Source organism: Daldinia caldariorum (genome assembly GCF_022478825.1).
Source record: "Daldinia caldariorum strain CBS 122874 unplaced genomic scaffold F4812scaffold_10, whole genome shotgun sequence".
Taxonomy (NCBI): domain Eukaryota; kingdom Fungi; phylum Ascomycota; class Sordariomycetes; order Xylariales; family Hypoxylaceae; genus Daldinia; species Daldinia caldariorum.
This window is the reverse complement of record NW_025953046.1, coordinates 501736-525613: the sequence shown is the minus strand read 5'-3', so window position 1 is coordinate 525613 and position 23878 is coordinate 501736. Positions and strand designations below refer to the sequence as shown.

Sequence of the window (23878 nt, the reverse complement as noted above, 5' to 3'; positions counted from 1 at the left end):
AGTGTATGAGACAAGAGCAAACTCTACAACGATCTTTGAGTACGGGACCTCCTGGCGTATAGCGTCGAGGCTCTCGTAATTTATCTGTTGTAACAATCAAATACATAAAGCTTATTTTGTCACTCTCGGAAACTCAGGCGGGGTGCGCGTTTGATACTATAAGCCTTCTCGTCGAAATAGAGTGTCATATTTCAATTAGTCGTGCATTGCTATCTTAATCCAATCATCTCTATCAAACTCTGATACTATTACAGTCTGATGATTTCTACTCAATATTCCAAAGGACATTCATGGCTACCGATCTGTAATGTTCTAATGACTGCGTTACATAGTACGAACAACGATAATTACACAAGAGTTGAGGCACTCATTGTTCAAGCATACCACTCGCCTCGGAGCCACCTGTTGAACAGATCTAGAGAGCCCTCAGGCTGGTTAAATGGAACCATGTGACCAGCCTGGTAGATGCGTGCAAACGTGAAGTTGCCGCTGCTCTTGATGACACCGTAGTTGTCAGAGCTGCTGGAGAGATCCTTCAGCTCAGCGGCGTTGAATCCCTTCTTGCCGTGCCACTCGAGCGCCTCCGACCAGGCCTTGTTGCCGAGCCAGTTGCAAATGTAGTCGGCGTCACCAGCATAGATAAGGACTGGGATCTGCTTGATGATGTCAGGGACGAGGCGGTGGAAAGGCTTGGACCAATCACCCTGGAACAAGAAGTTCCTGTTGATATCCGTGTTGCAGCTCTCGTAATCTTGCACTTCGGCACCTACTGCCTTGAGAACCTTGTCTTGGTTTAAGTACTTGCTGATCCAAGCAGTCTCGGTGTAGCAGAGATTCTCTTGGTCCTTGCACTTCTCACGGATATCGTATACGTTGTATCCTGTGCGTTGGAATGGACCAATCATAGCATTGTTACAGTAGATAGCACTGGGAACACAAGACCATACGCTCTCCGATTCGTAGCAGCTTGAAATAAGGGACTGGCATCGGGGAAGAGCGTTGTCCATCGACTGGCATTCGCTCTCGTCGAGCACAGCATCATAACCACCCTCGCCACAGGCCATGGGGCGGTATTCAGCATATTGAGTGTAGGGGTCAGTCAAACCATTACCGATGGCAATGCTTTGCAAGTTGATGTTGCGGTTCTTATGCGACAGAATCTCAGACGCAAAGACGGGAATGTAGTGACCAGCATAGGACTCTCCAGCGATGTGGAATGGCTGCTCGCTGTACTCGGGGAAGTTGTGGAAGAAGAGGGTAAGCAGAGCATAAATGTCCTTGCTTGCGGCAACAGTGTTGTATACGGGGTTACTACTGTAGGAGTAGCCAGTGTTGACTGGTTGGTCGATGAATATGACGGAGGCGTTGTTGTTCCACGAGTACTTGTTGTACTTGAGCGAGCCGTCCTTGTTGACGCTAGAAGGACCCAGCTCCATGAAGAGTCCCATCATGGAGGAGCAGCCCGGACCGCCGTTCAACCATAGTACTACCGGGTCGGTCTTGGGATCGTTTCGAGATTCAAAGAACCCTAGACGTAACGATTAGCCGACATGCGAGCAAAGATCTATCTAGTATTAGAGGACTTACAATAGAATAGATGCTTGTCGTTAGCTTCATCGTCAAGGTATCCACTGTACTGCTTGACTTTATCTACGCCGAGTTCGGACGGGTCGACTTTCTTAGCTCGCAGGTTGTAAGCCTCGAGAGAACCATCTACCTTTCGGTGCTTGACACCGTTTGTCTCAACCCACATGCCTTGCACGTCGGCGCCCTTGATAACATGGTCCCACTCGCTATCTGGGCGGCGTCGGTGAGCTTTAGGATAAGAGACAAGGTTGGCGGCTTTCTCGTAGAAGCCAGGAACTAGGAGACTCATTTCATCCCATAGACCCTTAGCAACAGCTGGCATCTCACCAAAAGCTTCGCTAAGGTGATCTAGTGGTTTCCTGACGGCATCGCTGATGCCACCGAGGACCTTCTGTTGGTCTTGTGCGAGGGCAGCCGTGCTGGCGCCCAGCAAGAGGGCCGAGCTAGCTACTCTCATGATGGGTAGCGGTAAAAAGCGGAGGATGAACTACGAGCTACCAGAGGGTTGGGAATGATTAAGATGATTAAGATGGTGATGAATAAGTGATGATGAGATGAATTTAAGAAGAGAAAAAAAAAGGAATAAGATGAAAGAGAGGGAGTTTAATAATGGATGGGAAAGTCTGATACAAATACGATTGTACAAGAGTCAGAGTTGAGAACCGGGGGAGGTCCAAGATATGGGTTGGTTGGATGGGTGATGAATGATGGGCGATGAAACGGGGGATAGAAGGAGAACCCGACTGGCCAGTGACCAAGCTCTAGGTATGTACCTACCTAACAGAAGGTTGGTAACCAGCCTGCCAGCCAACCATCGGCGTTTTGGTGGCTTAATTAAGTTTATCCTTATTGCTTACATACTCCTTTTTTCACATGTTTGATGCGGTAAGCTGCCCCACAAATAATAGTGAGTAACATGCTCGCCCTATGTACCTCTTAATCCGAGCTGGTTTACGTACCTACCGTTCAGACCGTTTTATCAGAGCTGCGTTGTCGCGTGATAGATGGAGAGGGACCTTTACCGATAAGCGTCATCGGTCATTCTTCTCCTATGTAGTATGTACCGAGTCCCTATCGATATTGGTTCCATATTTCTCCCATTTCCCCCATTTCCCCACTAATCTAGATGGAGTAGGTACATCCATCAAGCATAAAGCATGTTTTCCTTATCATCATGATTCAGCATGACTTCCATCGCATTAAGTTGAGGATGGAATGGTTGTCCGTCGCAATGAATAAATTGATATACCCTTAATCCGTAGGTAGTATTTGACTTATGATGATGCACTTACATGCAAGTACCTGGTCAACTGAGCTGTTCCTGCGTCTCTCCCGCGTCTTCTCCCTTGCCTTAGGTACATAAAGGACCCGCTATGCGTTGGCCCAAAACGAATATCTTCTTCAGTCGGTAAGAACGAACGCACGAGCCTGGCATCCTGGCGGAGCCTAAACCGTACCTAGGCCTACCTATTCCTTCTCCACGAAAAAAAAACCTCGGTTTTGGGAAGACAGCGTTTATACGAATTTCTCAAGTCCCCGGTAGTTGAACAATTACCACTTGCGACGTCAGACTTTGCGCAACCCAGAAAAAAATAAAAATAATAACATCGACATTCTTCTGATAAACGAAGAGATAATATGTCGCGCATAAACCAACCTGGTATGTGAAATATAATAATAATGCACCTAGGCTGTAATTATTAGTCTTCAATATCCAACCCTAATTCCTTTTGAATTGTTACATCAACTTGGGAAAATACTAACATAAAATAGTATGTATTTAGGCCCCTCTCCCCCCTCCACCACGTCCCCACGTCCTGGGTAGAGCTCGAGATGATTGTGTATTATTTTTATACATTGGATAAGGAGTATAATACTAATAATATACTTGGACGGAATAGTCGAATCAAATAAAGCTCACAAACGTGTCACTTGTCCGCCTAAAAAAGGGAAAGAAGCGCTTCGAGATCGCTTGCTACAAGAACAAGGTCCTAGAATGGCGATCCGGTATCGAAACCGACCTCGACGAGGTCCTACAAATCCCCAACGTCTTCCTTAACGTGTCCAAGGGGCAGACCGCGCCGACCGCAGATCTCGCCAAGGCGTTCGGGAAGGACAAATCCGTAAACGACATCATCCTCGAGATCTTGAATAAGGGCGAGCTGCAGGTGGGAGAAAAAGAGCGCTCGGCGCAGCTGGACAGAGTGCACAATGAGGTCATAAGTATAGTGGCGAGCAAGCTGGTCGATCCGCGCACGAAGAGAGTCTACACCACCGGCATGATCGAGAAGGCGCTCGATATGTTAAGCTCTCAGGCGCATCAGCAGCAAGGCGACAAGAAAAGCTCGGAAGCGGGCAGCGGCGCGGGAACGCCAGCTACGGGCGACGACGCGGAAGCGAAGCCAAGAACGAAAGAGCACAACTGGACAGGCGTGGTCACGACGAAGAGCGCAAAGAGTCAAGCCCTCGAAGCCATGAAGGCTTTAATCGCGCACCAGCCGATCCCCGTCTCCAGAGCGCGGATGCGGCTCAGGATTACGTGCTCGACGAACGTTCTGAAGCAGGCAGTCAAGGCGCCCAAGGGCGCTGATGCGGAGGGAGAACAGAAGGCTCCCGGGACCGTGAAAGACAAGATCTTGAGCTACGTTGAACAGGTCGAAAATCAAGATGTCATGGGATCGGAGTGGGAAGTCGTCGGCTTTGTGGAGCCGGGGGCTTTCAAGGGTCTATCCGATTTCGTGGGGAATGAGACCAAGGGTCAAGGACGTGTGGAGGTCCTGGACATGGCAGTTACTCACGAGGATTAGGATTATACGTCTAGTGCTAATGTCATGTCACATTGAAGAATTATCAAGTGTTGGCCACAATGATGTCTCTTTATTCTCTAGAGTACACACTATGACTTGTCGAAACCGATGAGCAAAGTCCCCAATTCGCAAAGTAATTCATAGAAACGTTTTTTGATGCAGTAATTTCAGTCCAGCCTTCACGCCTGTCCATCCGCAATGAATGACCTGAACCAATGAAACCATGCCTCCACCACTGCTAAGACCCTTAACCACCCTTCTTCTTGGAGACACCGACAGTCCGGCCGCGGCGACCGGTGGTCTTGGTGTGCTGACCGCGGACACGGAGGCCCCAGTAGTGTCGGAGACCACGGTGAGCGCGGATCTTCTTTAGGCGCTCGAGATCTTCACGGAGCTTGGAGTCGACACCGTTCGCCAGGATCTGCGAGCTCTTGCCATCGGTGATATCGCGCTGTCTGTTGAGGAACCAGGCGGGGATCTTGTACTGGGTAGGGTTTTGGAGGATGGTGACAATTCGCTCAAGCTCTTCGGAGGTGAGCTCACCGGCACTGTATTTTTTATATCCCGTTAGTCTTGCCATTCGTTTTTTCTTTCTTCTTCGTCTCGTATATAGTCTAGTCTTTAGGTGTTTATTCATACCGCTTGTTTAGGTCGACATCGGCCTTCTTGCAGACCAAGTTGGAGTATCGTCGACCAACACCCTTGATTCGGGTCATGGCGTACATAACCTTTTCCTTTCCATCGACGTTCGTGTTGAGGAGACGCAAGATCTAGTTAGGGGTCTGGTTAGCTAAGATAGTTCATCTTCGTTATCGCAAAACAGTGGAGGCATTGAATTTGACGACTTTGACATTCGCGTGGTTCTAGGTCGAGGATAAAAGAGGCGGGCAGGTGATGCGATGCGAGGCGCGTAAATTGGATGGGATTTTACTTACGAACTGGAAGTTCGTCTTCTCGCCTGAGACGAGCGACATGATGGGCAACTGGTGATGTTGGGTGGTTGCCTTGATGTCGTTCGGATGTGTATCTTGAGTTTGATAGAAGAAGGAATCGAAGGTTTGGTTTTTCTGGTAGGCTCGCTTAATTAGGGTACAGGCAAAAAAAGAATGAGCGGGGGCTAGGAGAATTCGACTTGTGCATCGGATGTACCCGCTTTTGTCGGATTTTTCCAGAGCCGAGTTACCTAAACTCTGCACAGACCACGCCCTAGGTCCCGCCTTATGAAGAAGCCCTTTAAAATTTCATCACAAGCAAGGCTTTTTTCTTTCTCCTTTTTTTATTAAAATTGTAACCTTCGCATATAACTCTGGATGCTATATTCTAGGATCTCTACATATCTGTCTGCAAATCTTGCGATACTGCCGTTGTGCAAAGTATTTACCTATTCTTCACCCAGAGTAGTAGGAGACTGGAAGTTTATGATGTCTACATGATAATGTCTACATGATAATATCTACATGATAATATCTACATGATATCTGCATGATATTAAGACTAGTGCAACGATTATAATATCATACCTAGAAACCTGTCCTTTTTCCCCTTTTCCTCACCAAGTGGTGTTGAATCTGATGTCTGTCTATCTTCCCTTTCACCCGTACAATGGCCTGTGATGAACGAATTTACACAGTCTATGAGGATATCTCCAATGAGTTTATCAAAACACTGAAAATTCTGAGGCCTTAATAACTCTATCTATTGAATGTACATATTAATGTGTGTATGTGTATCATACCGAATATAATTACCTGATATATTCGCCATATATCTGCCGTCTTTTTGCAATCCTGCTAACCGATGCTTTAAACCTTTCCTTCCCAATGCGAGTATTATATGACCAGAGGTCAACTAGTGCACAAATCCCTCCAGGTATCATTACATTCGTCGTATCGTGACCCGTCAAAACTGTGTCCTCCTACCGTCTTCCATTAAAACCCTAATTCCTTTCTGTTCGATACGTCTGTTTCTCCTGTTGTGGGTCTTCTCGAGGTGGTTCCTGAACCAAGACACTGTTAAACCGAGGACGTGTCTCTATTGGATCAGAACCCGTCGGAGGTATGTTGCTGTGATCAACACTGGTGTTCCTCGAAGTACTCGGGCTGATCCCGCTTGTACTACTTCGACTACCATGACTCGACCTCCTCTTCCCAAAGTTCCATTCGAAGGCGTTCAGTATCTTCTGGTGTTCTAGATTTTGTGGCGTGAACGGCTTGTTCAGATGAGCCAACTCGTCGCGCTCTTCTGTCTTCTTGGGCTTAGAGGGTCTGAAGCCTCCGGTTAGAGTTCGAAATAGGCGAGACTGCGATTTTGAAGAATCTCGAGTTTCGTTGTCGGTTGGCGTTGTAGTACCGCTTGTAAGATGACCACCAGAACTGGTAGTAGATAACTTCCTACTGGTAGGAAATGTCCATCTACCCAGCGCCATTATGTTACAAATACCGCGTTTGACAGTTGAGGAGTTGTGAGATATGATTGTTGTCTGTATCGCGCACGTATTATGACTTAGATACTTTGGCTTCGACAGCACACACCGGCGATGGGACGTCTACCACCTAAACGGGAAAAGAGTATGAAATTTCTTCGTCCATTGACGGAAAGCGAGAGAGATCTAACAAGTAGCGAACTGGGCGGTTTAATAATTATTGACTTTATTAATGACGGACTCTAGGTAGCTTTCCATAGATGGCGTAACAGTGGTTACACCCAACATCCATCACATTACAATGGGGCTATGTATGTTAGGAGGTATGTATGTATGTACAATATATACCTTATGTACCGTATGCACATCTCTAGTTGCTAGCTATCGCGGGGTCGCCGGGGTCTAAGATCTCCCAATCGTGCGTGACCCCATGCCAATCGAGACGTCATCCTACAGGTTGAGAAAGGCGCCGAGACTACCATACACACCAGGAAATCTGCTAAGCAGTCCTAGAAGCAGTCCTAGGGCCTTCATAGGCCCGTTGTCCGCGTCTTGAGGGCTATAGATATAGCGTGATGAGCCGGTCTAGAATGCCTCGTGAGCCTAACTACCGTCGCATCGGTTTCCTTATTAGTCAACGGGAAAGTATTAATACGTACGCTCCTTTGTTATATCACAGAGCCCATCAAGGATCAGCATGCATCTCATTGTATTTGGTGCTTACAACTACCCAGTAGGGACTTCCGTTCGTCGGTGGCGAGATATCAGCCCCAACCGATAGCCCCGGTTTGTTTGGTCTAAGACATTCCGTTGATTATCTAGTAAAAAAGAATTGGGGTTTAGCGTTATATCCATATGGATACTTCTGCGCCAAAACACGATCCGCGGGATAGAATTTGAGGTTAAGACTTTAGGGCCGCTTGGTGCTTTTATGAATTACTCCGAAATATAGAAGTTCTATGGTTCATATGATAACAATTGCGTTGGTGGCTCTTAAAGCTTTCCTTTAGTAGAATGAGAACTGCTAATATTACTGTCGTCGTCAACCTCCATGACACAGCAGATGAATGTATCCCTGAGCGCGCCGAGTCGATAGTTATGATTGACATCTTGATAATCCTTACTGGCTGCCATTGATGCAAAGTGTCGGACTGATGGATAGTGTACGAAGGCAATTTCCTCCCACCCATCTCTCTGAGCTTGGCCACCTACTACCCTCCCGACAATCTTAACCTGTCCACCGTGCTTAGAGCCGACTTTGGCCGAGAATTCGGCACCGTATTGCTTGTATTGGTCTTTCTTACCGGGGTTAAAGGCAAGTAAGTTTAACATTGAGACCGGGTGTTCCTTTAATGGCGCTGGTAGCGCAGTAATCCATTGGTCCAACTCAGGGCTCATTTCAAGATTCTGAGAAGTCCTTGATGGCTCAACAGTGTGTTTCTCTGGAGGCTTGACCGAGCCAGGCGCCGGGCGAAGCAGCTCTGCATTCATGACTGCATAATTTGATATAGCCTTAGATGAGACTCCACTTGCTGCGCTCCAAGTTGCATCTATATCCAGCTGTGCTTCGTGCGGGATAGCATCGTTCTCCTCCAGGATTAGAAGAAGATCCCAACGAATATTCCTGCCTAGTAGGTAGCCGGCTGACAACTGTGTCGGCAAGATCATCCACCGAATGAACCGGGCTTGTACAACGGGCTTGACGCTATTCCGACGGAGCTTGGCGAGAAACGAGCCGACCGAAATGCCGTCTCTGAGCGAGATGAGTTGCAAATTACAGAGAACCATTTTCGGACAGCCCCGATTATTACCATAACTTCCCGGTAACAGTTAGTGGTAACTAGGAGGTACCTTGGTGGGTATCTAAGGTAGTTATATTGTAAAATAAAATAAACGAAGGACTACGGTACTTCTTCCGGATCTACTTATGTACCTATATGATGTCGGTACATTCACTGAGGACCCTCCCATTTGATCCGAGGTTGAATGCAAAGGGTAAAGAGTTCCTTTACCCCTCTAGTAATCCCCCCCCCCCCCCAAATTTCTCCAACTATCCCGGTCCTATCTAATTGTCTTCAATATTAGATACCCATTCAAGACCTTATAGTCGGAAACAATAGTTTACTAGACAATATTGATAATAGACCAAAGGTTATAAATTCTTCCATTATTGTTTATTGCTCTTGTAGGGGTAAGGAGCCTCGAGTAGTTCCAGTGTGAGGGTTGGCATTAATCGCTCAATAGCCCACCTTTATAGCTCTGTTCCATAAACGTATAATTGAGCCTCTCGACTCAAAGAGTAGTATATTTCAGCATCTGCGCAAATGGGTATCTAATGGAAACGGAATTACACCCCTAAGATATTGTTCGCTCTAATATAAATTAGCGTTACGGCGTTCACCTTTTGCTTCTGTTTTACGATAGAAACGTCTCCATTTACAACAGCAACTTTTTCAAACGAAGTGAAAACCCGGAAGCCCAGGTTGGCAGATACATTGCCGCTGGACTTGCAGAAGCCGCAATCCTGGAGGAATGTATCCGTGCTTTCAACGAACAAGTTCTTCTGGTCTGGCAAGACGATGGCGGCTGGATCGACGAAGACAAGATCAATCACCGGTGCGACACGCATCCGGACATCTAGGGAATATCGGAACTTAACTGTCACCCCGGAATATGGCATCCTCTTTTGAGAATGTAGCAGAGTATCTAAAGAGACGACAGATATCAAAGTAGCTGGGTTCTTGTACCAATATCACACAGGAAACGGTAATCTTCACTAGGTATTTAATCAATTCTTAATAGCTATTATCGTGACCTCGAAAGAATTCTGTTGATATTATACGAATCCTACGGAATAGCTCCCTAAATAGGCACCGCGTGTGAAGTCCCAGATCTGCATAGTAGCAACACTCGTCAGTAATTTTAGGCAAGGTACGCAGATCAATGTATAAGATCACCAGGTACCAATTGTCCTCACATGAGGTTAATTTTTATATTTCTTTTATTGGCACTTGGCCGTGTCCATGCGAGGACACAGGGACTTTTCACAAGGCATGATCATAATATACAATTTATTCCTCAGGTAGCATCGTGTATTATCACCATAATCACTATCGACCTTACATGTATTAGGTACCTCCCATATGTACCTCATTTTACATATATAGGTGCATACCCAAGTTGTCCAGACGGTTCTACCTAGTGAACGAACCGAAAGTCTAGCCTCTGCATGCCCTCGTCCTTGGTTGTCAGGATGTAATTTTCCTGCTCCTCCTGCGTCATCGAATTCCACTTCCTATCCCGCACCTTGTTCCGCCAGACGTAAAACACCTTCACGACGTAGAACAGCACGATGTTGAAGACCGTGATGCCCAGTAGGATCCGGTTGCCGCGCCGGTACAAGGGCTGGTCGTCGTCGCGGTAGATGTTGCTCGCGATGATGTTGCCGCTCTGCACGAACATGTTGTACAGCGCCGCCGAGACCGCGCGCGTCCGCACCGTGTTGCTGTTCTTCGCGTTCCAGCTCACGAGGATCGCGTGGCAGTACGGATAGCTGAGGAGCCCCGTCAACAGGGCATATCGTACCCACGGAGAGGCGCTCGCCGGTAGGAGGACTAGCGCTAGTATCCATGGGAATATCCAGATGTTAGAGCTGGACGAGATGATCGACCGCTCGTTAACGCGTCGCGAGATCCACGTGACGATAAGTAGGTTAACCGCGAAGAGGAACTGCGACGGGATTGCGAGGAGGTTGGCTTGGAATACCGAGAACCCGAGCTGACGTAGAATGTACGACAAGTAGTTTGTTGGCGGGGCAGGGGGGATGTACGTCGTAAGGCCGATGATGTACAGCGGCCACATCTCCCAGTCCTTGACGGCTTTAAAGAGTAGACTAGGCCCGACAGCTTGCCTGTTGTTCATATCCCCCTTGCTCGGATCGTCACGGAGGAGCCGGTTGACTAGTATGTGCTCTTCGTGGTCAGTGAACCACCCGTCCTTACCTCGAACCCAATGCCGCGTCTGGGTAGGTCCTGGCGGCATTAGACCCCACGAAAATATTCCTATGACCAGCGTTATCAACCCCTCGATGAGAAATAGCCACCTCCAGCCGCTCCATCCGTTAATACCACGCATCTGAAGAATTCCGGCGGCTAGCAGTGAACCGACAATATTTACCGTGCTAAGAGCAGTCCAAAACCAAGCTAAGCGGAGAGGAAGCTCCCTGCTTTTATAGAAATATGTGAGCCAAAGGACTATATCGGGAATAAACCCACCCATCAACAATCCTAAGAGGGCTTTGATTGCGTAGAAGGCAGCTTTGTTCTTGAGGAATGCCTGCGACAGCGCAACGATAGACCAGCCCACCATAATCGTAGGGATCCAGACATCAGCACCGAGTTTCTTGCTAATCAGCCCGCTAGGAAGTTCTGCAGCAAGGAAACAAGCAAGGAAGATAGTCTGTCCATAATTGTAGTCGTTCGTGTTCATACCTAGAAAGCCAGTTAGTTTTTGCCAATCTTCCGAACAGTTATATCTACCATGCAAGATATCTATTATCTTGTACGTCAGAGGGCGTGGGCAACACAAGACAACTCACCAATCTCAGCCAGCATGTTGTCCGAAATAGCTCTGTTTATGTTCCTCCTGTGCATATCGAGCGCACAGAACATTAGCCAAGCCCAGACCATGATCCTAGCATCGATCTTCCTCACCAGCCGGCGTTCCTCCTCCGCCGTCCACTTGTACGTCGGATCGAAGCGGTGCCGGTTCTCGTAGCGAGCCTTCTCGTACTTGGCACTCCAATATTCGGCTACGGACGGGTCAGAAAATACATGGTCGTCGGTAGAGCCGTATTCATCCCCTTCTGATATATTTTTTGTCGTGCGGCCGGAGTCAGCTGTGTCCTGGATCGTAATTTCTTTTGTTTCCGGACCCGGATCGGAGTCCGAGCCTTCGACTCTTTCCCGTAAGCCGTCTGCCATAGCTCTATATGATTCGCCAGTTCACAGTTACGTATTGAGCATACGCAGAATGGGGAGAAAAGGCAGTAAGACAGAAAGGATTAATGGTCAGACTACGCTTGAATTGACCTGCCTGATGTCGCCGGCGGTCTTTTACTCGTAGCTGTGCTCAGATAGATCGGTATTGCCATTTTCTTCCTTCGGCAAGGTTAAAGCAATTTATATGGCCGACCGGTTCGACGGCCGAAGCATCACTCCGACGTAGTACTTGAAATTCACATTTGCGATCACGTCATGTAGACGGACGAAGACTGGCTGCTGCAACCTTATCTATTGCACCATAACAAGGGTTGATTGTGTCACTATCAATTGCTCCTGAAAAAATAAGACACTTCAAATTCTCGTTATAACCCTTGCAGCTAGGTAGACTTGGCTACTGAAAATGCCTCTCTTTTCGCAGTTATAGGCCCGGCTCCGGTTAGGTGATGGCAAGGGACCGGGCCCTTCCCGGTAGACCGGCCCAGCTCAACTAACCCATAATTGGTGTACGGATCCGTAACTGGCGGTATATTTACCTAATAGGTAATTTAATTAGGTTTTCTTGGTCGGAGGCGTATCAGTTAGGGGCGTAATAATTTACAATAGATCGATGAGGATATGCTTGGAAAAATCACGAACAGGACGAATAAAGTTTTGCTGAAATTACTAGGTTAGGTAGTTAAGACCATCACCTATCCATCATCTGCTTCTCAAGGCTCTAAAATTCGCTGGCAATGCGTGAAAACTGCTGTGCTACGTTTCTCCGCAACATAGTAATTGATTAACGGCCTTTCGGACGCTGATATCTGACCTTAGGGAATTCCAGTGGAAGAGCCAATTGTGCCACTTGCACATGCGTGCCTTTCTCTGCACCCTTTGCGGTTTTGACTTTACCACCGATTTCGCGGAAGTACTGTCCGAATTGCTTCTCGTCCAGACCCAAGTCATATCTGATAGAGCTTGTATCGAAGCTGTAGTTCGACAATATTGCCGCAAGAGCACAACAGTAAGTGTACACCAAATCCGTATGGGACTTCCTCATTTCAGCATTAGATGAGAACTTCCGCCTGATATTCTCAATGACGGGTTCTGGCGCAGGCTTTAATATCTCCCGAAGCTTATCTTTAGGCGGGATTCGTTTTGTGCCTCTCTCCTTTCCTGGTCTAGCACTCCTGACAAATTTGATAAGGAAATCCAGATATCGAAGAGCTCGGAGTCTGTGAACTGGATTTGGTCCTTCTCCAATGGGCTGGAATCGGTTGGCAATGAACTTGGTCGGTATTGTCGAGTTTTCTCCCTTTTTAAGCTGTTCTTGCCAATCTCTGATCGGAATGGCATTCAATATTTCGCCTCCGATCAATTCTTCGATCGTGTACACATCCTGTATCTCTTGGGCATCGAAATTTCCAGGCGGAACTGGCTTCGCTGCGTCGGCGACTGCTTGGAGATCCTCCTTAGATGCCATTCCCATGGTGACATCGTTAATAGAGTCCATAAGCGCCAGAGAAGATGTGCTGAGCTTTTGCGCATTTCCGCTCGCGTCAGAAATGGCTTGTTCTGGGGTAATGGCGTTCTCAGTAATTGCGGCAAGAGCCTTCTTCGCTTTCTTCGTTCCGAACGCCTCGCCAAGATTGTTCCGAAGTTCCATCATCGTCTGTAATAAAAGTTAGATATCTTAACTAATATATTAAGATAAAGCTTATGTTAGGTACCTTGGAGGCTTGTGTCTCTTCCACTTCTTCCTCTGGAGGTTTCTGTGATCGAACTACACCCCTGACTGCCATCTTCTTGGCCTCTACGACTGCCAGCTGGCCCGTCTTGGGATCGAAAACCCCTATATAGTGCTTAAGATGCGACTCTCTACCACCAGGTCCATCTTCTTTTGCCGTATAGTCCAATTTGCTATGCGAGGATGAATGTAGAAGGAGGCTGGGTGTGTGCGCATCTGTCTTTTTGCTTCGTTTGGAACCCGTAGGTTGTGGTGCTGTATACGTCTGAAATTTGATCGAATCGGGAACACAGAGGCCAGGAGAAGTTGCTATTTAAGAGTAATTAATAAACTAAAAGGAATAGACATAAACTTCACGGATCATTATACCTATTACTGGAGGATAGCTTTTCGCTGTCTGAATGGAAGAGACTTTGATGATATTTGATGGTTTGGTTTGAGAGGGAGTTTGAATCGCTACTTTCTTCTTCGGTCGCGGGCCAGTATCCTCGCTATGTTTCCTCTTCTTTTCCTTACGTTCTGCCATGGTTAAGGCGCACCGAATTTGTTTTTTACCTTGGTTGAAATTAAAATCTATACGCAATGCACTTTTGTTGGAATGAATTCGAAAAGCTAACGGCAGGGAATTGAGTTTGCTAAGAAAAAAAATAAACCACAAAAAAAAAGAGAAAACCCGAGTTCTGCCGTCAGGTAGATAAGAGATTAGGCAGGCGGTGAATACACCCCACGGTACATGCCAAGCTAGGTACCTGAGGTACCTAAACGCATTACCGCAAACGGTGTCGCACAAGCTCATGAATAGCATCATAATAGGTACCTAGATTAGATACTGGGGAGGTAAGCTTCAGAGTTTGTTGAGACTGACTCAAAATGTGATATTTTGCCTGCATGATTTTACACATTATTGCATTGAAAAATCATATTCGAGAGACTGTTATCAACACAAATATTCCAGTCGGAAAGAACACAACTACCTAAGACCATGTCCACCTGGATAGGTACCTATGAAGAGGGGGTATCGTATCGACGGAGCACGACGTCATCGAAATCTACGTAAATCATGCAAAACTGTTCACGAGAAAGGCAACATTAGGAAACCTGTTGGTGGTTATAGGGATCGGCACTCGCAAAATCTATTGACTAGCGGATAGATCCTATTTCTTGTGCAATGATCATGAACATCTCTTAGCAATTCTGCTTCCTGTTCCGCGATTCGTAAACACAGCTGTTGGTCCACTCGATGGTGTTTGACCAGCTATCCTCCGGTCCAATGCATTATCGTCATTCTGCATACGTCCACAACTGCAGCCATTCATATAGTGTTTTCCTTCCTGCCGTATAGGCATCGCCTTGAATTGAGGAATAATCAAGATAGTCGAGCGTCATGTGCTGAGTTGCGAATGTGTTGATTGTGAATTGTGGTTGTCATGACGCGATCCGGTCTGGTGGAGAGGCGCTGAGATCGAGCAGGGTCGATATGTTTACTTGCTGTAACGGGGAAATCAATTAGTACCAGGTCGGTATAGCTTAGCTATATCAAGAAGCTAAAAGGACAAAGAGAACCTACCTGCGAGCCCTCATCTTTCTCCTCTTACGCTTGAGACGGCGAACTCTCTTCTTTCTCCACTTGGCTCTCATCGTGGCGACTACGACTATTCGTTATTATTAGTATCCAATGCTCTTTTGTATAAGTAGTAGTAGAAGTGGTGGTGGTGGTACTGAGGAATTATAATGGTGAGGGGTTGTGGGAGGTGGATTGCGACGACCGCGGGGAACTTATACAAATCGACCAAGCGATCTGTATATTTTATGCGCTCGAACAATGCGATGGCGAAAAAAATCATCCATTGCCTTTTGCAATTGTCTTGCGATCTGTAAAGCTGGGTAATTGAAGGGGCATATTGTACTTACAGGTTGCTGTCGATGAGTTGCTTTGTTGATGAAGCTTGTAAGAAGGAAAGGAAATTTTGGAAGCGGGATGAATTGAAGTATGGTTGGAAATTATGTTAGGGTTTGTGACCGGCTTTTCTTCGGGTGCAAATAAAATGGGACACCTCGAATTTTTGTTTGTGGTTGCTCACGTGGCCCACATTTGTGTAACAACAGGTAGGTAAATTTTATGTTAGGTTGTAGGTACATTTAGAATCGTTACATGATTGATATTACGAAAAGGCACTTCCTTCTTTCCTCAACCTTACCTATTAGTCATACTGCTCCAATAGTGAGCACATTCAGAGCACAGATTTAATTTCAATTCCACCGGTACCTTCCTTTTAAAAACATTTGGTCTAAAGCTACTAAAGTTTTTGTGATACATGTGCATGTATGTATAGCAGATATCTGAGGGTTTGCTGGAAGGTAGAGTGTTATTATGATGAGGAAGTGCCTACCTGAGGTTTAGGTTAGGTAGCTACAGGTCCTTGATGTCTGCCTAAGGTACTTTCGAACTTGAATTCTCGCTTCGGTGTCTACCTTTCGAAAATACTTTGTAAATGCCGTAATGCAAAACTTCAACGAGGTCAAGAATTTGATACCTAGAAGTGATTTTCCAAGGCGAACAAGCACCATACAATAATGGATCCTATTGGAAAAATATCTTGCTGGGTTGCTAAAGATGATAGTTCAGAAGGGTGCAAATCTCCAGGTAGGCTTTGGGAATTTCAATCAGTAATATCTCCTACTGTGGTCTCCCAGCCCATCAGCTTACGGGTGCCTTCACTTCTAGAGGGCTTTTACATTAGCAGCTTCAAAAACGGAGAAGCTAGCCACCGCAGAACAGAACGGTTCCTAGACGTTCCTTTGCTCCCAGGCCGGGCCATAACCGTTGGGCGAGATCACCATGTGAAGTAAGCTCAGCCTTTGAATAATCGACAATGAATTTTCATGGTTGAAACTAAAAGATTCGAAAGCGATATCTCTATAAATCATCCTAATGTTTCAAGAAATCACTTTGTCATTTATTCGATTATTTACGAGCTCAATGACATCCAGAAGCAGCCCCATCTAGTGTATGTTCGAGACTGCAATTCCCTTGAGGGCACATACATCGATCAGAAATGTATTGGCAATAAAAAAGATGGTGCCGCTCAAGGGTTTTATATCAGCAGAGACGTTGTGATTATGGTCAAGCCTTACTGGAGATTTCGTGTTTCCCTTTTATATAATACCGAGTTAAAATATCCCTTAAACTCGGTTCAGCTCAAGGAATCAGGCGTAAGTTTGGCCAAAGTGCTCTTGATACTTCGGCAGGTCTCTCACAGTTCACAGCTTTTTCGCCATCAATACCTCATTACCGACCGAACTCTAGGCCGCGGGACCTTTGCGAACGTTCACCTAGCTCTCGACGTAAAGACAGGGAAGCAGCTTGCCTGTAAAATCCACGATCTCGACCGGATTTCTCGGATGCTGACACCTTCCCGTGACGTACTTCAACGTATTAAAAATGAGACTGACATACTCGGAAAGCTGAGGCATGTAAGTGCCTCCTTGTTTTATATATTCAGTTGTACCTAGTGGACTTACGAAGATGCAAGCCGAACCTCCCTACGTTCATATATGCGTTCCGCTCTGAACATACACTATATACCTTCGTTGAGCTTGCGACAGGTGGTGATCTCTTCTCCATGCGTCTAACACGAGGAATCTTCGACGAAAAGGACTGCAAGTTTGTGGTTCGACAAATATTAAATGCCATGTGTTATCTTGTGAGTGAAGTTAAGACCTTTCTTTCCACAACTAAGGTCATTTCCCATGTTCCGGCTTTTCGTATACGTTGTGCTTTCCTTTTCTCATCCGCCGCCAAGAGAACTACGCTAATAATGGTATATATAGCATGAAGGGGGGATTGCACATCGCGACTTAAAACCTGAAAATATATTCTTTGCTACAGGGCCAGGTATTATGGGTCGCGTTATTGTCGGAGACTTAGGATTTGCAAAATCCACATCATCCGGCCGCATGGCTAGTCGTGTCGGCACCGACCAATACATGGCACCGTAAGTCAACCCGGCCTGTTTTTTTTTTAAAAAAAAAGTCTACCTATTGACCCTTCGTCAGTGAAGTTGAATATGGTGAAGCACATGACTTGGCTGTGGATATTTGGTCTCTTGGTATGATCACGGTGTTCCTTCTAGCACCAGATGAAAACGCTGTTCCGAGTAATGTCATGAAAATAAATCAAGCAGCAATCAACGCTTGGCTCGAAACCGTATTTGAGGACCCTTCCCAGCAGAGGATGACGAATAATTGTCAAAATTTCATTAGGTCTTGTCTTATGTTTGAACCCATTAATAGGCAGAGATCACCCGAAGCAAAGAACCATGCTTGGTTTCAGCAACACCCAGACGAAGGACCCTTGAAATTTCTTATGAAAAAGAACACTGAGGCATGGAAGCCAGTCCATAAGATTGCGCCACCAGTACAGGAACTTCCAGACATGGAGGAAGCCAGCAGCATGGTATATGAAGAGCAAGAAAAGACATCTTATTTCTCAGCTCCATCAACCAACTTAGGGAAATGAGCCCCATGGACCCAATTCCAGACCAGGGTGAACCCCTTGAATCACCTTACTTTACCTAGCCAAGGGCAGCAACTTCTAAGCGACTTGAAATGACCGAAAGAGCGGCTAGATGAACTCGAACTCACCGCCCAATGATTGGCGATATCATGGCCTCAAAGGAATAGGCTTAAGCCATGTAATTAGTTCGAAGGTCCAAAGCCGATCATCAAATCAAACGAATCATGGACGTTTGAGTGTTCGTAGAGTATATTGTGCTTAGGAACAAAGAAGCTTTAACTTTATTTATCAAACAAAATGTAGCTAATTATAAACAATGCACTTATATTTGATCCAGTTTTCTTTTGATCCCTGCTCGTAGAACCTTTGTTGCGTAACAAGACAGCGAAATTAACATATTGTAGTACGGAAAGGTCCCATTGCAATGACCCTTTGCTACTATTGAGTAATATCAAAGATAAAATAACCTGGTAATTCCAGGCAATAGAGCCTCAAATTCATATCCATATCGCAACCTGAAGTGGGTAATTCGAAACAATGTTGCCGATTCAGCGGCGGCAAACAGCTGACATTGCGGAGATGAAGCAAAAAGCGGCCAATACAGTACCTACCAGCCAGCCCAAGGAGTCAAAAGAAAATGTATCTGCTGCCAGAGAGAAATCAGAAGAAAATGTAAATTCGGGGCAGCAGAACGGTCTACAGTTGCCCCAAGTCCCGTTGAATTATCGAAGAGACCCTGTCACGGGAAGACTATTGGCGCAAGATGTCGAGTCTTGTTTGAGATGTATAGAGAAGGGGCTTATTTGCACACTCAAATTCTTAGGATTTGAGGAAGAAGTTAAGTGCGCTGCTTGCACAAGATCTAACTCTGACTACTGCATTCGGCAGCGCCCGCCTTATAAGTGTTTTAGGTTCTTTGGATATCCCTGGAATAGCCCGAACTATTACACTCTCGGAGAAGTCCTCTCCCCAGTAGAACTGGAAGAGATTCTACAAGAGCACTTCATCGGCCAGAACCGACGCGCGCTCGCCGAGTATTCGTACATCTCGGGATCTGTTCCGATGGCCCTTCCGCCTTTTAACGGCAGAGACTTGCCGGCGGCGAAACGGCCCAAGAATTTCGAGTCGAGGACCTGGAAGGATGTGTTGCCGGCCCCGGGAAACAAAAGTGCTTTTCGTCGGATGGAAGAGGAGAGCAAAGAGTATGAGAGAAGAGAGGCAATATATGTGAGGACCCCCTTTACCTCAAAGCTCGCCACCCCGTGGTCTCCTATGTCCGCTGCCCCAGCTCATGCAATTAAGTACTTACAGGAAGTCCGCAGGTATCCGGCCCGAAACCTTCATGTAACTGAGTACCTTGCTGATACGGGGCAGCAATGGTGATCTTAAAGATCAATAGCAAAAGAGATATAGGCACCTATATATACACAGACATATATATAATAAGGTCATGGGTAAATTAGAGCATCATGTCTGCCTAGCGTACCTATCTGCAAGGGTTATCGTAGGAGGTAGTTTGAAGTTTTTGGAATAGGGGTTGCCAAGTTTAGCACTGAACGAATTGTACTATTTATAATACCGTGTCATAATGAAGATATCAATATGTATATCCTAGGTACTTGTAAATTCGCCATGCTCAACCTGTCGTCTACTTATTCAGCCTTTTAGCCCTATCAAGATCATTCCAAAAATTGCACTGGTCGATCCTAACAGAGTCTTCTTCCACGGTGGTGTAAGTACCGGGATTAATAATAAGCTGTTTTGGCCTATCCGCCCCGCAGGTCTTCGCGGCATGGTAGTTTGGCCATTCCGGGGTTCCCTCTAGCCGGGCAGTATTTGGGTTGCCCGTCGCCACGAAGCTGGCTAGGTAAGCGTGGTATATGTGTGCGGTCTGAGGAAATGCTACCCCTGGCGAATCGAACGCATAAGCCGAATCGGAGGTATGCGGAATCCCTCGCCACGCCTGGTACTCTAACGGGTAGTTTGGCGTGTTGAAGTGAAGCCTCCACGTAGGGACGCCGGCGGTCGATGTGCGGAAAGCAGTTTCCCGACTGGGGCAGATATAAGCCATGTCGGACCAAGCGGCTGAGAGCCGGTTGTACTGGGTGGCATTTGTTGAGTGTGCCCACGGGGAATCGGGATGTCGTATCGGGTCCGGGTACAGCTCATTCAATAAGGCGATATCCGTATAGTTCAGGTAGGGCATCATAACGTGCATAAACGATAGGAGATCATCGTTTGTATGATGAATTGCCGGGGTGTAATACTTCCCTTCATCCGTGACGTAGGAGGTAATCACGGGGAGATGATGGAAGGTTTCTTCAGCACCAGATTTTGATCCTGGCTTTTCTAGTAGAGGGCCTCCTAAGGTAGGCTGGAAAGGCCAGCTCAGAGTTTGTTCTGCCTCGGCATACATTTGTGCGCTGATACTCTGGATACTCTGCACTGGCGCTTGTTGGAGGCAATCTAATGCCAGCGCATTCTCCCCCTTGCTTCTCCCGCCAGCTGGGCAGTTGAGATATCGCATATACAGTTTGAAGTCCTGCTTGTATTGTGGGAAATCTATATCCGGAAACGCGCGTGCTGTAACCGATCCGGATTGGAAGATCGCTCGTGCAAATAGTGGTTTGCCTTCGTCCTCTCCATAATTGTGAAAGTAATGGATGCCAGTAGAATGTCCTCCGGCTGATCGGCCGCCTAGAGTTATCTGCTTCGGATCTCCCCCGAATGACTCTAGGTGATCCTGAAGAAACTGAAGCAGGAAGTGCTGATCTCGTAGTCCAAGATTAAGAAGACCCTCCTCTGCGAAAAGCTTACTAGGAAGGAATCCCAGCGAATTAAGCCGATAGTTGAACGTTACAACTGCAATAGGTAGCTTAGACGAGGCGACAAAAGATGCCCCATCCATACTCCTGGCAGAACCGAGAACAAAGCTTCCGCCGTGGATCCAGACCAAAGTAGGGAGGTTCTCCTCTAATGGTATATCTGACGTTCGATAAACGTTGAAATTGAGGCATGCCTCGTCTTGCACCTGGTTTTTGGTGTAGATGGTGTCCTGTATGCAGACGTTTCCATAGCTCGCCGCTGGTCTGACTCCATCAAAAGCCGAAGGGCGGTGTTCTACCGGCCAAAAACGACGCTGACCAACCGGCTGAAGCGCATATTCAATCCCGAGCCAGGCGTCCACAGCAGTCGGAAGGGAACTTCCAGTCAGCGTCTCACTTATCTTAGCCCCAGAGAACGCACCATAACCAGTTAGATTAACGGTAGGCGTTGAAGGAACTACGTCGTGGTTAAACAGTGAACTCCGGGCCAGGAGGCCGAATTGTGCGGCAGCCAAAAAATGCATGAAGCTGGTCTGAATAATATAGTGTTCAACATAGAGCCGGGCGTCATCGGGGGCGACGTAGGCGCAAAAGGAGGGGCGAGAAGAAAGTCCAGGGTGCCTTCGCACGTAAACTTATCGAAGGATGATAAGATATCAAAAGAGCAGAACCGTAGTATCTTGACATGCCGGTCTTCGGTATTGATTTTATCCCCGCTTAAGATGGGGGAAGCGTTTCCGAGCTTGGATATCAATCCTGGTGAGACGGACACTCTGTTTTGACGCCATTTTGTCCCTGAAATTATCCCTATAGGATTTAAGAACTTTTGATTTTTGGCATCGTATTTGATTATAATGACAGCGTGTAATAGAGTGAAGGTGGAAATCAAATCACGTTCTAGGTTCTAATATGCTAGCCTTCTTGTCCTTTCAGTCTATACCGGTTTTATGTACATGATCTTTGGATATATGTCATAAATTCCAGATACCAGGGCCAACAATGTCGTGGTCTTTGACGCCTATGCTCCGCGCGGCGATGCTCGACGTGAGGGTGATGCGTCGCGCGTACAGCGACCCCGTCTTCTTCATGTAGCGATACCCCGCGACGGTGACGAACCGCTGCGCCCGCGTGTTGCTGTAAGTTCGAGGTAAAGTACGCTAAATCTATGAAATGATGGTAAACGAAAGATGTAATGCCCTGTCGGATGCAGATCTATGCGAACCCTGCCTTCTATTCGAGCAACCATTTTCACCATCAGTTCGCGATCCGTCCGAGATCCTCTAATATTGGATGAGGCACTTGTGAAGTGCTAACGCGACCGAGGCGATTCCCACAATGTTCTACGCTTACCAATATATCGACGCTGAACTTGAAGAGCGTGCCCGGAGGCTCGGAACCCCATCGGAAAGGGGCGAGGAGCCGGAGATAGATCCACAGGGTCCACTCATGCGGACATCAGTCGTCTGCGTAGCAAATTAAAAGAGCCGTTCTATACCTACGTAGCATTACGTAGTAGCTATCCTGGCAGGATTCATCGAGCAATGTTGTCAATGATACCTCAAGGTACCCGATAAGAAAGACAAGAGAAGAATGCATTATGTTCAAGTCCGCATGTTAAGTCCGATGCCCCCTTTTCCTGATAGCATGAGGCCGTTAGAACATCTCCGGACATACACTCCCAATCAACTTCAATAAATAGTCCATTAACTCAGATCAGTTTGCTCGAAGCCACCGCAGCCCATCATCAAATGCCTCTTGGAATATTTTGGCCGTCAATTCGTTTCCCAAGTCCGGTCTAGTCGCGAACCCGTGTTGTGTTCCTCCGTAAATGAGGAATTTCCACGCTGCTCCACATTTCGGGAGGTGATTCAACATCGTCTGGATTAGGTCTGGAGTAAACACGTCTGTCTCCGCGCAGCCTACTAGAATAGGCTTTTTGAGATTCTTGATATCAGCAGGCTCGAGGAATGACTACGAGATCAGTCAGTTTGAACTTCTTGAAAGGATGGGGTCTTAGTAGATTGCCAGGAAGCTTCTCTAGACATTCAGAAGTTGTAGCTGAAGCATTACTGGATACATAGTATTGAAAGCAATATGATATATTAGGTTAGGTAGGTAGTTAACTCACTGGATGGAAGACGAGTATAGATCCGATGTTGTCCTGATTAAGCTGCGCCAGCTTGAAGGCATGCTTGCCACCAAAGCAGTGACCAAGTATATGGATTCTTGGTTTAGTTCCTTGCTTGTCTCTCGTAAGAGTGTTGCATAAGTCCGGAAAGAATTTGTCTACAAGCGATGATATGTGTTCCGGGTTGTGTCGCTCTAACCAACTTGGCATGTCAATCTTGCGAATAGCCTCCTTTTGCTGTTTATATTCCCAAGTAAACGAGTCAATCGATGCTAAATAGGTAGCCTGCTACGAATAATCTTCCTTGGTGAACTCACTTCTGAAGATAGATTGTCATATGCATCGAGGTCTGTACCTGGCGTGTATAACATAAACGTGTCGGGCAGCGCGTCGCCTTCGAAATAGTCCACGACTACTGTCTCATAGCCTGAGATGCGTCAATTCTACCTGGATCTGATAGCAATGTATGTTGGCTCCTAGTCCTCACCACACTCAGCATATTTATCAGCAAGTCTCTGATTATGTTTAGCCAGACCAAATCCGTCCGGGAGGTAAAGGATAACATCTCGATGGGAGTTCGTATCCTTGTTCGGAGGAATCGATCTGTATATAGGCAGCCCAGCAAGGGCCGATAGAGAACCTTTTGGTTCATAAGCAGCTATAGCTGGTGAGTGAGTAGTTCCTTATTGGGTTGTGCTTAAAGACGCTTACGATCACCAGACGATCCCTTGAAACAGTAGCAGGTAGACATATTGCTTCACTTATGCATGCAAGTGAAACCATACGATGCCTGAGGTATTGTTGTCAATGTCACGAAGCAATAAGTGCGCAAGCTACACAATCGAAGTTAAGTAGAAAAACTTC

General features: G+C 46.6%; 12 protein-coding genes across 12 annotated transcripts; 3 read left to right on the top strand and 9 right to left on the bottom strand.

The window, feature by feature from the left end:
- Positions 1 to 123: 123 nt before the first annotated feature.
- F4812DRAFT_431375 (Alpha/Beta hydrolase protein) lies at positions 124 to 2344 on the bottom strand. Its single transcript, XM_047934430.1, has 2 exons — positions 1588 to 2344; positions 124 to 1528 (listed from the first exon to the last, which is right to left on the bottom strand). Exons 1-2 carry the CDS (start codon positions 2042 to 2044, stop codon positions 375 to 377), a joined length of 1611 nt encoding a protein of 536 aa, XP_047789455.1. The 5' UTR covers positions 2045 to 2344; the 3' UTR covers positions 124 to 374.
- Positions 2345 to 2622: 278 nt separating this feature from the next.
- On the top strand, positions 2623 to 4441 carry F4812DRAFT_431373 (SBDS protein C-terminal domain-containing protein). Its single transcript, XM_047934429.1, has 3 exons — positions 2623 to 2995; positions 3049 to 3246; positions 3489 to 4441. The coding sequence occupies exons 2-3, from the start codon at positions 3226 to 3228 to the stop codon at positions 4392 to 4394; spliced, it is 927 nt and encodes a 308-aa protein (XP_047789454.1). The 5' UTR covers positions 2623 to 2995; positions 3049 to 3225; the 3' UTR covers positions 4395 to 4441.
- On the bottom strand, positions 4442 to 5484 carry F4812DRAFT_431368 (ribosomal protein S13). The gene is made up of 3 exons (XM_047934428.1): positions 5330 to 5484; positions 5034 to 5164; positions 4442 to 4942 (listed from the first exon to the last, which is right to left on the bottom strand). The coding sequence occupies exons 1-3, from the start codon at positions 5366 to 5368 to the stop codon at positions 4642 to 4644; spliced, it is 471 nt and encodes a 156-aa protein (XP_047789453.1). The 5' UTR covers positions 5369 to 5484; the 3' UTR covers positions 4442 to 4641.
- Positions 5485 to 6062: 578 nt separating this feature from the next.
- On the bottom strand, positions 6063 to 7277 carry F4812DRAFT_50507 (uncharacterized protein). The gene has a single exon (XM_047939151.1). It carries the CDS (start codon positions 6817 to 6819, stop codon positions 6331 to 6333), a length of 489 nt encoding a protein of 162 aa, XP_047789452.1. The 5' UTR covers positions 6820 to 7277; the 3' UTR covers positions 6063 to 6330.
- A 532-nt stretch (positions 7278 to 7809) lies between these two features.
- F4812DRAFT_451460 (uncharacterized protein) lies at positions 7810 to 8604 on the bottom strand (the record flags this gene model as incomplete). Its single annotated transcript, XM_047936213.1, has 1 exon — positions 7810 to 8604. The coding sequence occupies one exon, from the start codon at positions 8602 to 8604 to the stop codon at positions 7810 to 7812; it is 795 nt and encodes a 264-aa protein (XP_047789451.1).
- A 279-nt stretch (positions 8605 to 8883) lies between these two features.
- Positions 8884 to 9632, bottom strand: F4812DRAFT_50505 (uncharacterized protein). Its single transcript, XM_047939150.1, has one exon. The coding sequence runs from the start codon at positions 9494 to 9496 to the stop codon at positions 9164 to 9166; it is 333 nt and encodes a 110-aa protein (XP_047789450.1). The 5' UTR covers positions 9497 to 9632; the 3' UTR covers positions 8884 to 9163.
- Positions 9633 to 9861: 229 nt separating this feature from the next.
- Positions 9862 to 12165, bottom strand: F4812DRAFT_50499 (MFS general substrate transporter). The gene is made up of 2 exons (XM_047939149.1): positions 11414 to 12165; positions 9862 to 11306 (listed from the first exon to the last, which is right to left on the bottom strand). Exons 1-2 carry the CDS (start codon positions 11796 to 11798, stop codon positions 10015 to 10017), a joined length of 1677 nt encoding a protein of 558 aa, XP_047789449.1. The 5' UTR covers positions 11799 to 12165; the 3' UTR covers positions 9862 to 10014.
- On the bottom strand, positions 11987 to 14178 carry F4812DRAFT_50489 (RNA polymerase I associated factor, A49-like protein). Its single transcript, XM_047939148.1, has 3 exons — positions 13915 to 14178; positions 13529 to 13854; positions 11987 to 13470 (listed from the first exon to the last, which is right to left on the bottom strand). The coding sequence occupies exons 1-3, from the start codon at positions 14069 to 14071 to the stop codon at positions 12598 to 12600; spliced, it is 1356 nt and encodes a 451-aa protein (XP_047789448.1). The 5' UTR covers positions 14072 to 14178; the 3' UTR covers positions 11987 to 12597.
- A 1538-nt stretch (positions 14179 to 15716) lies between these two features.
- F4812DRAFT_50408 (kinase-like protein) lies at positions 15717 to 18331 on the top strand. The gene is made up of 7 exons (XM_047939147.1): positions 15717 to 16189; positions 16271 to 16391; positions 16455 to 16758; positions 16813 to 17019; positions 17079 to 17249; positions 17377 to 17540; positions 17602 to 18331. The coding sequence occupies exons 1-7, from the start codon at positions 16120 to 16122 to the stop codon at positions 18062 to 18064; spliced, it is 1500 nt and encodes a 499-aa protein (XP_047789447.1). The 5' UTR covers positions 15717 to 16119; the 3' UTR covers positions 18065 to 18331.
- F4812DRAFT_465235 (uncharacterized protein) lies at positions 18332 to 19444 on the top strand (the record flags this gene model as incomplete). The annotated part of the gene is made up of 1 exon (XM_047938421.1): positions 18332 to 19444. The coding sequence occupies exon 1, from the start codon at positions 18599 to 18601 to the stop codon at positions 19442 to 19444; it is 846 nt and encodes a 281-aa protein (XP_047789446.1). The 5' UTR covers positions 18332 to 18598.
- A 62-nt stretch (positions 19445 to 19506) lies between these two features.
- F4812DRAFT_431356 (alpha/beta-hydrolase) lies at positions 19507 to 21692 on the bottom strand. Its single transcript, XM_047934427.1, has one exon. It carries the CDS (start codon positions 21408 to 21410, stop codon positions 19710 to 19712), a length of 1701 nt encoding a protein of 566 aa, XP_047789445.1. The 5' UTR covers positions 21411 to 21692; the 3' UTR covers positions 19507 to 19709.
- Positions 21693 to 22060: 368 nt separating this feature from the next.
- F4812DRAFT_431354 (alpha/beta-hydrolase) lies at positions 22061 to 23796 on the bottom strand. The gene is made up of 5 exons (XM_047934426.1): positions 23726 to 23796; positions 23502 to 23672; positions 23332 to 23441; positions 23015 to 23251; positions 22061 to 22857 (listed from the first exon to the last, which is right to left on the bottom strand). Exons 1-5 carry the CDS (start codon positions 23763 to 23765, stop codon positions 22600 to 22602), a joined length of 816 nt encoding a protein of 271 aa, XP_047789444.1. The 5' UTR covers positions 23766 to 23796; the 3' UTR covers positions 22061 to 22599.
- Positions 23797 to 23878: the final 82 nt, after the last annotated feature.

Excerpts from the sequence above, each read along its gene's own strand:
- F4812DRAFT_50505 (XM_047939150.1), bottom strand. The coding sequence starts at position 9,496 with ATGCCATATTCCGGGGTGACAGTTAAGTTCCGATATTCCCTAGATGTC.
- F4812DRAFT_431356 (XM_047934427.1), bottom strand. The coding sequence starts at position 21,410 with ATGCATTTTTTGGCTGCCGCACAATTCGGCCTCCTGGCCCGGAGTTCA.
- F4812DRAFT_431354 (XM_047934426.1), bottom strand. The coding sequence starts at position 23,765 with ATGTCTACCTGCTACTGTTTCAAGGGATCGTCTGGTGATC. Across the intron at positions 23,442-23,501 it reads TGATAAATATGCTGAGTGTG|GCTATGAGACAGTAGTCGTG; the intron begins GTGAGGACTAGG and ends GACGCATCTCAG. Across the intron at positions 23,252-23,331 it reads ATGACAATCTATCTTCAGAA|CAAAAGGAGGCTATTCGCAA; the intron begins GTGAGTTCACCA and ends GAATATAAACAG.
- F4812DRAFT_431375 (XM_047934430.1), bottom strand. The coding sequence starts at position 2,044 with ATGAGAGTAGCTAGCTCGGCCCTCTTGCTGGGCGCCAGCACGGCTGCC. Across the intron at positions 1,529-1,587 it reads CGACAAGCATCTATTCTATT|GGTTCTTTGAATCTCGAAAC; the intron begins GTAAGTCCTCTA and ends CGTTACGTCTAG.
- F4812DRAFT_50489 (XM_047939148.1), bottom strand. The coding sequence starts at position 14,071 with ATGGCAGAACGTAAGGAAAAGAAGAGGAAACATAGCGAGGATACTGGC. Across the intron at positions 13,855-13,914 it reads AAGCTATCCTCCAGTAATAG|CAACTTCTCCTGGCCTCTGT; the intron begins GTATAATGATCC and ends ACTCTTAAATAG. Across the intron at positions 13,471-13,528 it reads AAGAGACACAAGCCTCCAAG|ACGATGATGGAACTTCGGAA; the intron begins GTACCTAACATA and ends CTTTTATTACAG.
- F4812DRAFT_50408 (XM_047939147.1), top strand. The coding sequence starts at position 16,120 with ATGGATCCTATTGGAAAAATATCTTGCTGGGTTGCTAAAGATGATAGT. Across the intron at positions 16,759-16,812 it reads TTCAGCTCAAGGAATCAGGC|CTTTTTCGCCATCAATACCT; the intron begins GTAAGTTTGGCC and ends CACAGTTCACAG. Across the intron at positions 17,020-17,078 it reads TACTCGGAAAGCTGAGGCAT|CCGAACCTCCCTACGTTCAT; the intron begins GTAAGTGCCTCC and ends CGAAGATGCAAG.
- F4812DRAFT_50499 (XM_047939149.1), bottom strand. The coding sequence starts at position 11,798 with ATGGCAGACGGCTTACGGGAAAGAGTCGAAGGCTCGGACTCCGATCCG. Across the intron at positions 11,307-11,413 it reads CAACATGCTGGCTGAGATTG|GTATGAACACGAACGACTAC; the intron begins GTGAGTTGTCTT and ends CTGGCTTTCTAG.
- F4812DRAFT_50507 (XM_047939151.1), bottom strand. The coding sequence starts at position 6,819 with ATGGCGCTGGGTAGATGGACATTTCCTACCAGTAGGAAGTTATCTACT.
- F4812DRAFT_431373 (XM_047934429.1), top strand. The coding sequence starts at position 3,226 with ATGTCGCGCATAAACCAACCT. Across the intron at positions 3,247-3,488 it reads TGTCGCGCATAAACCAACCT|TCGAATCAAATAAAGCTCAC; the intron begins GGTATGTGAAAT and ends TGGACGGAATAG.
- F4812DRAFT_431368 (XM_047934428.1), bottom strand. The coding sequence starts at position 5,368 with ATGTCGCTCGTCTCAGGCGAGAAGACGAACTTCCAGTTC. Across the intron at positions 5,165-5,329 it reads AGAAGACGAACTTCCAGTTC|ATCTTGCGTCTCCTCAACAC; the intron begins GTAAGTAAAATC and ends ACCCCTAACTAG. Across the intron at positions 4,943-5,033 it reads GATGTCGACCTAAACAAGCG|TGCCGGTGAGCTCACCTCCG; the intron begins GTATGAATAAAC and ends TAAAAAATACAG.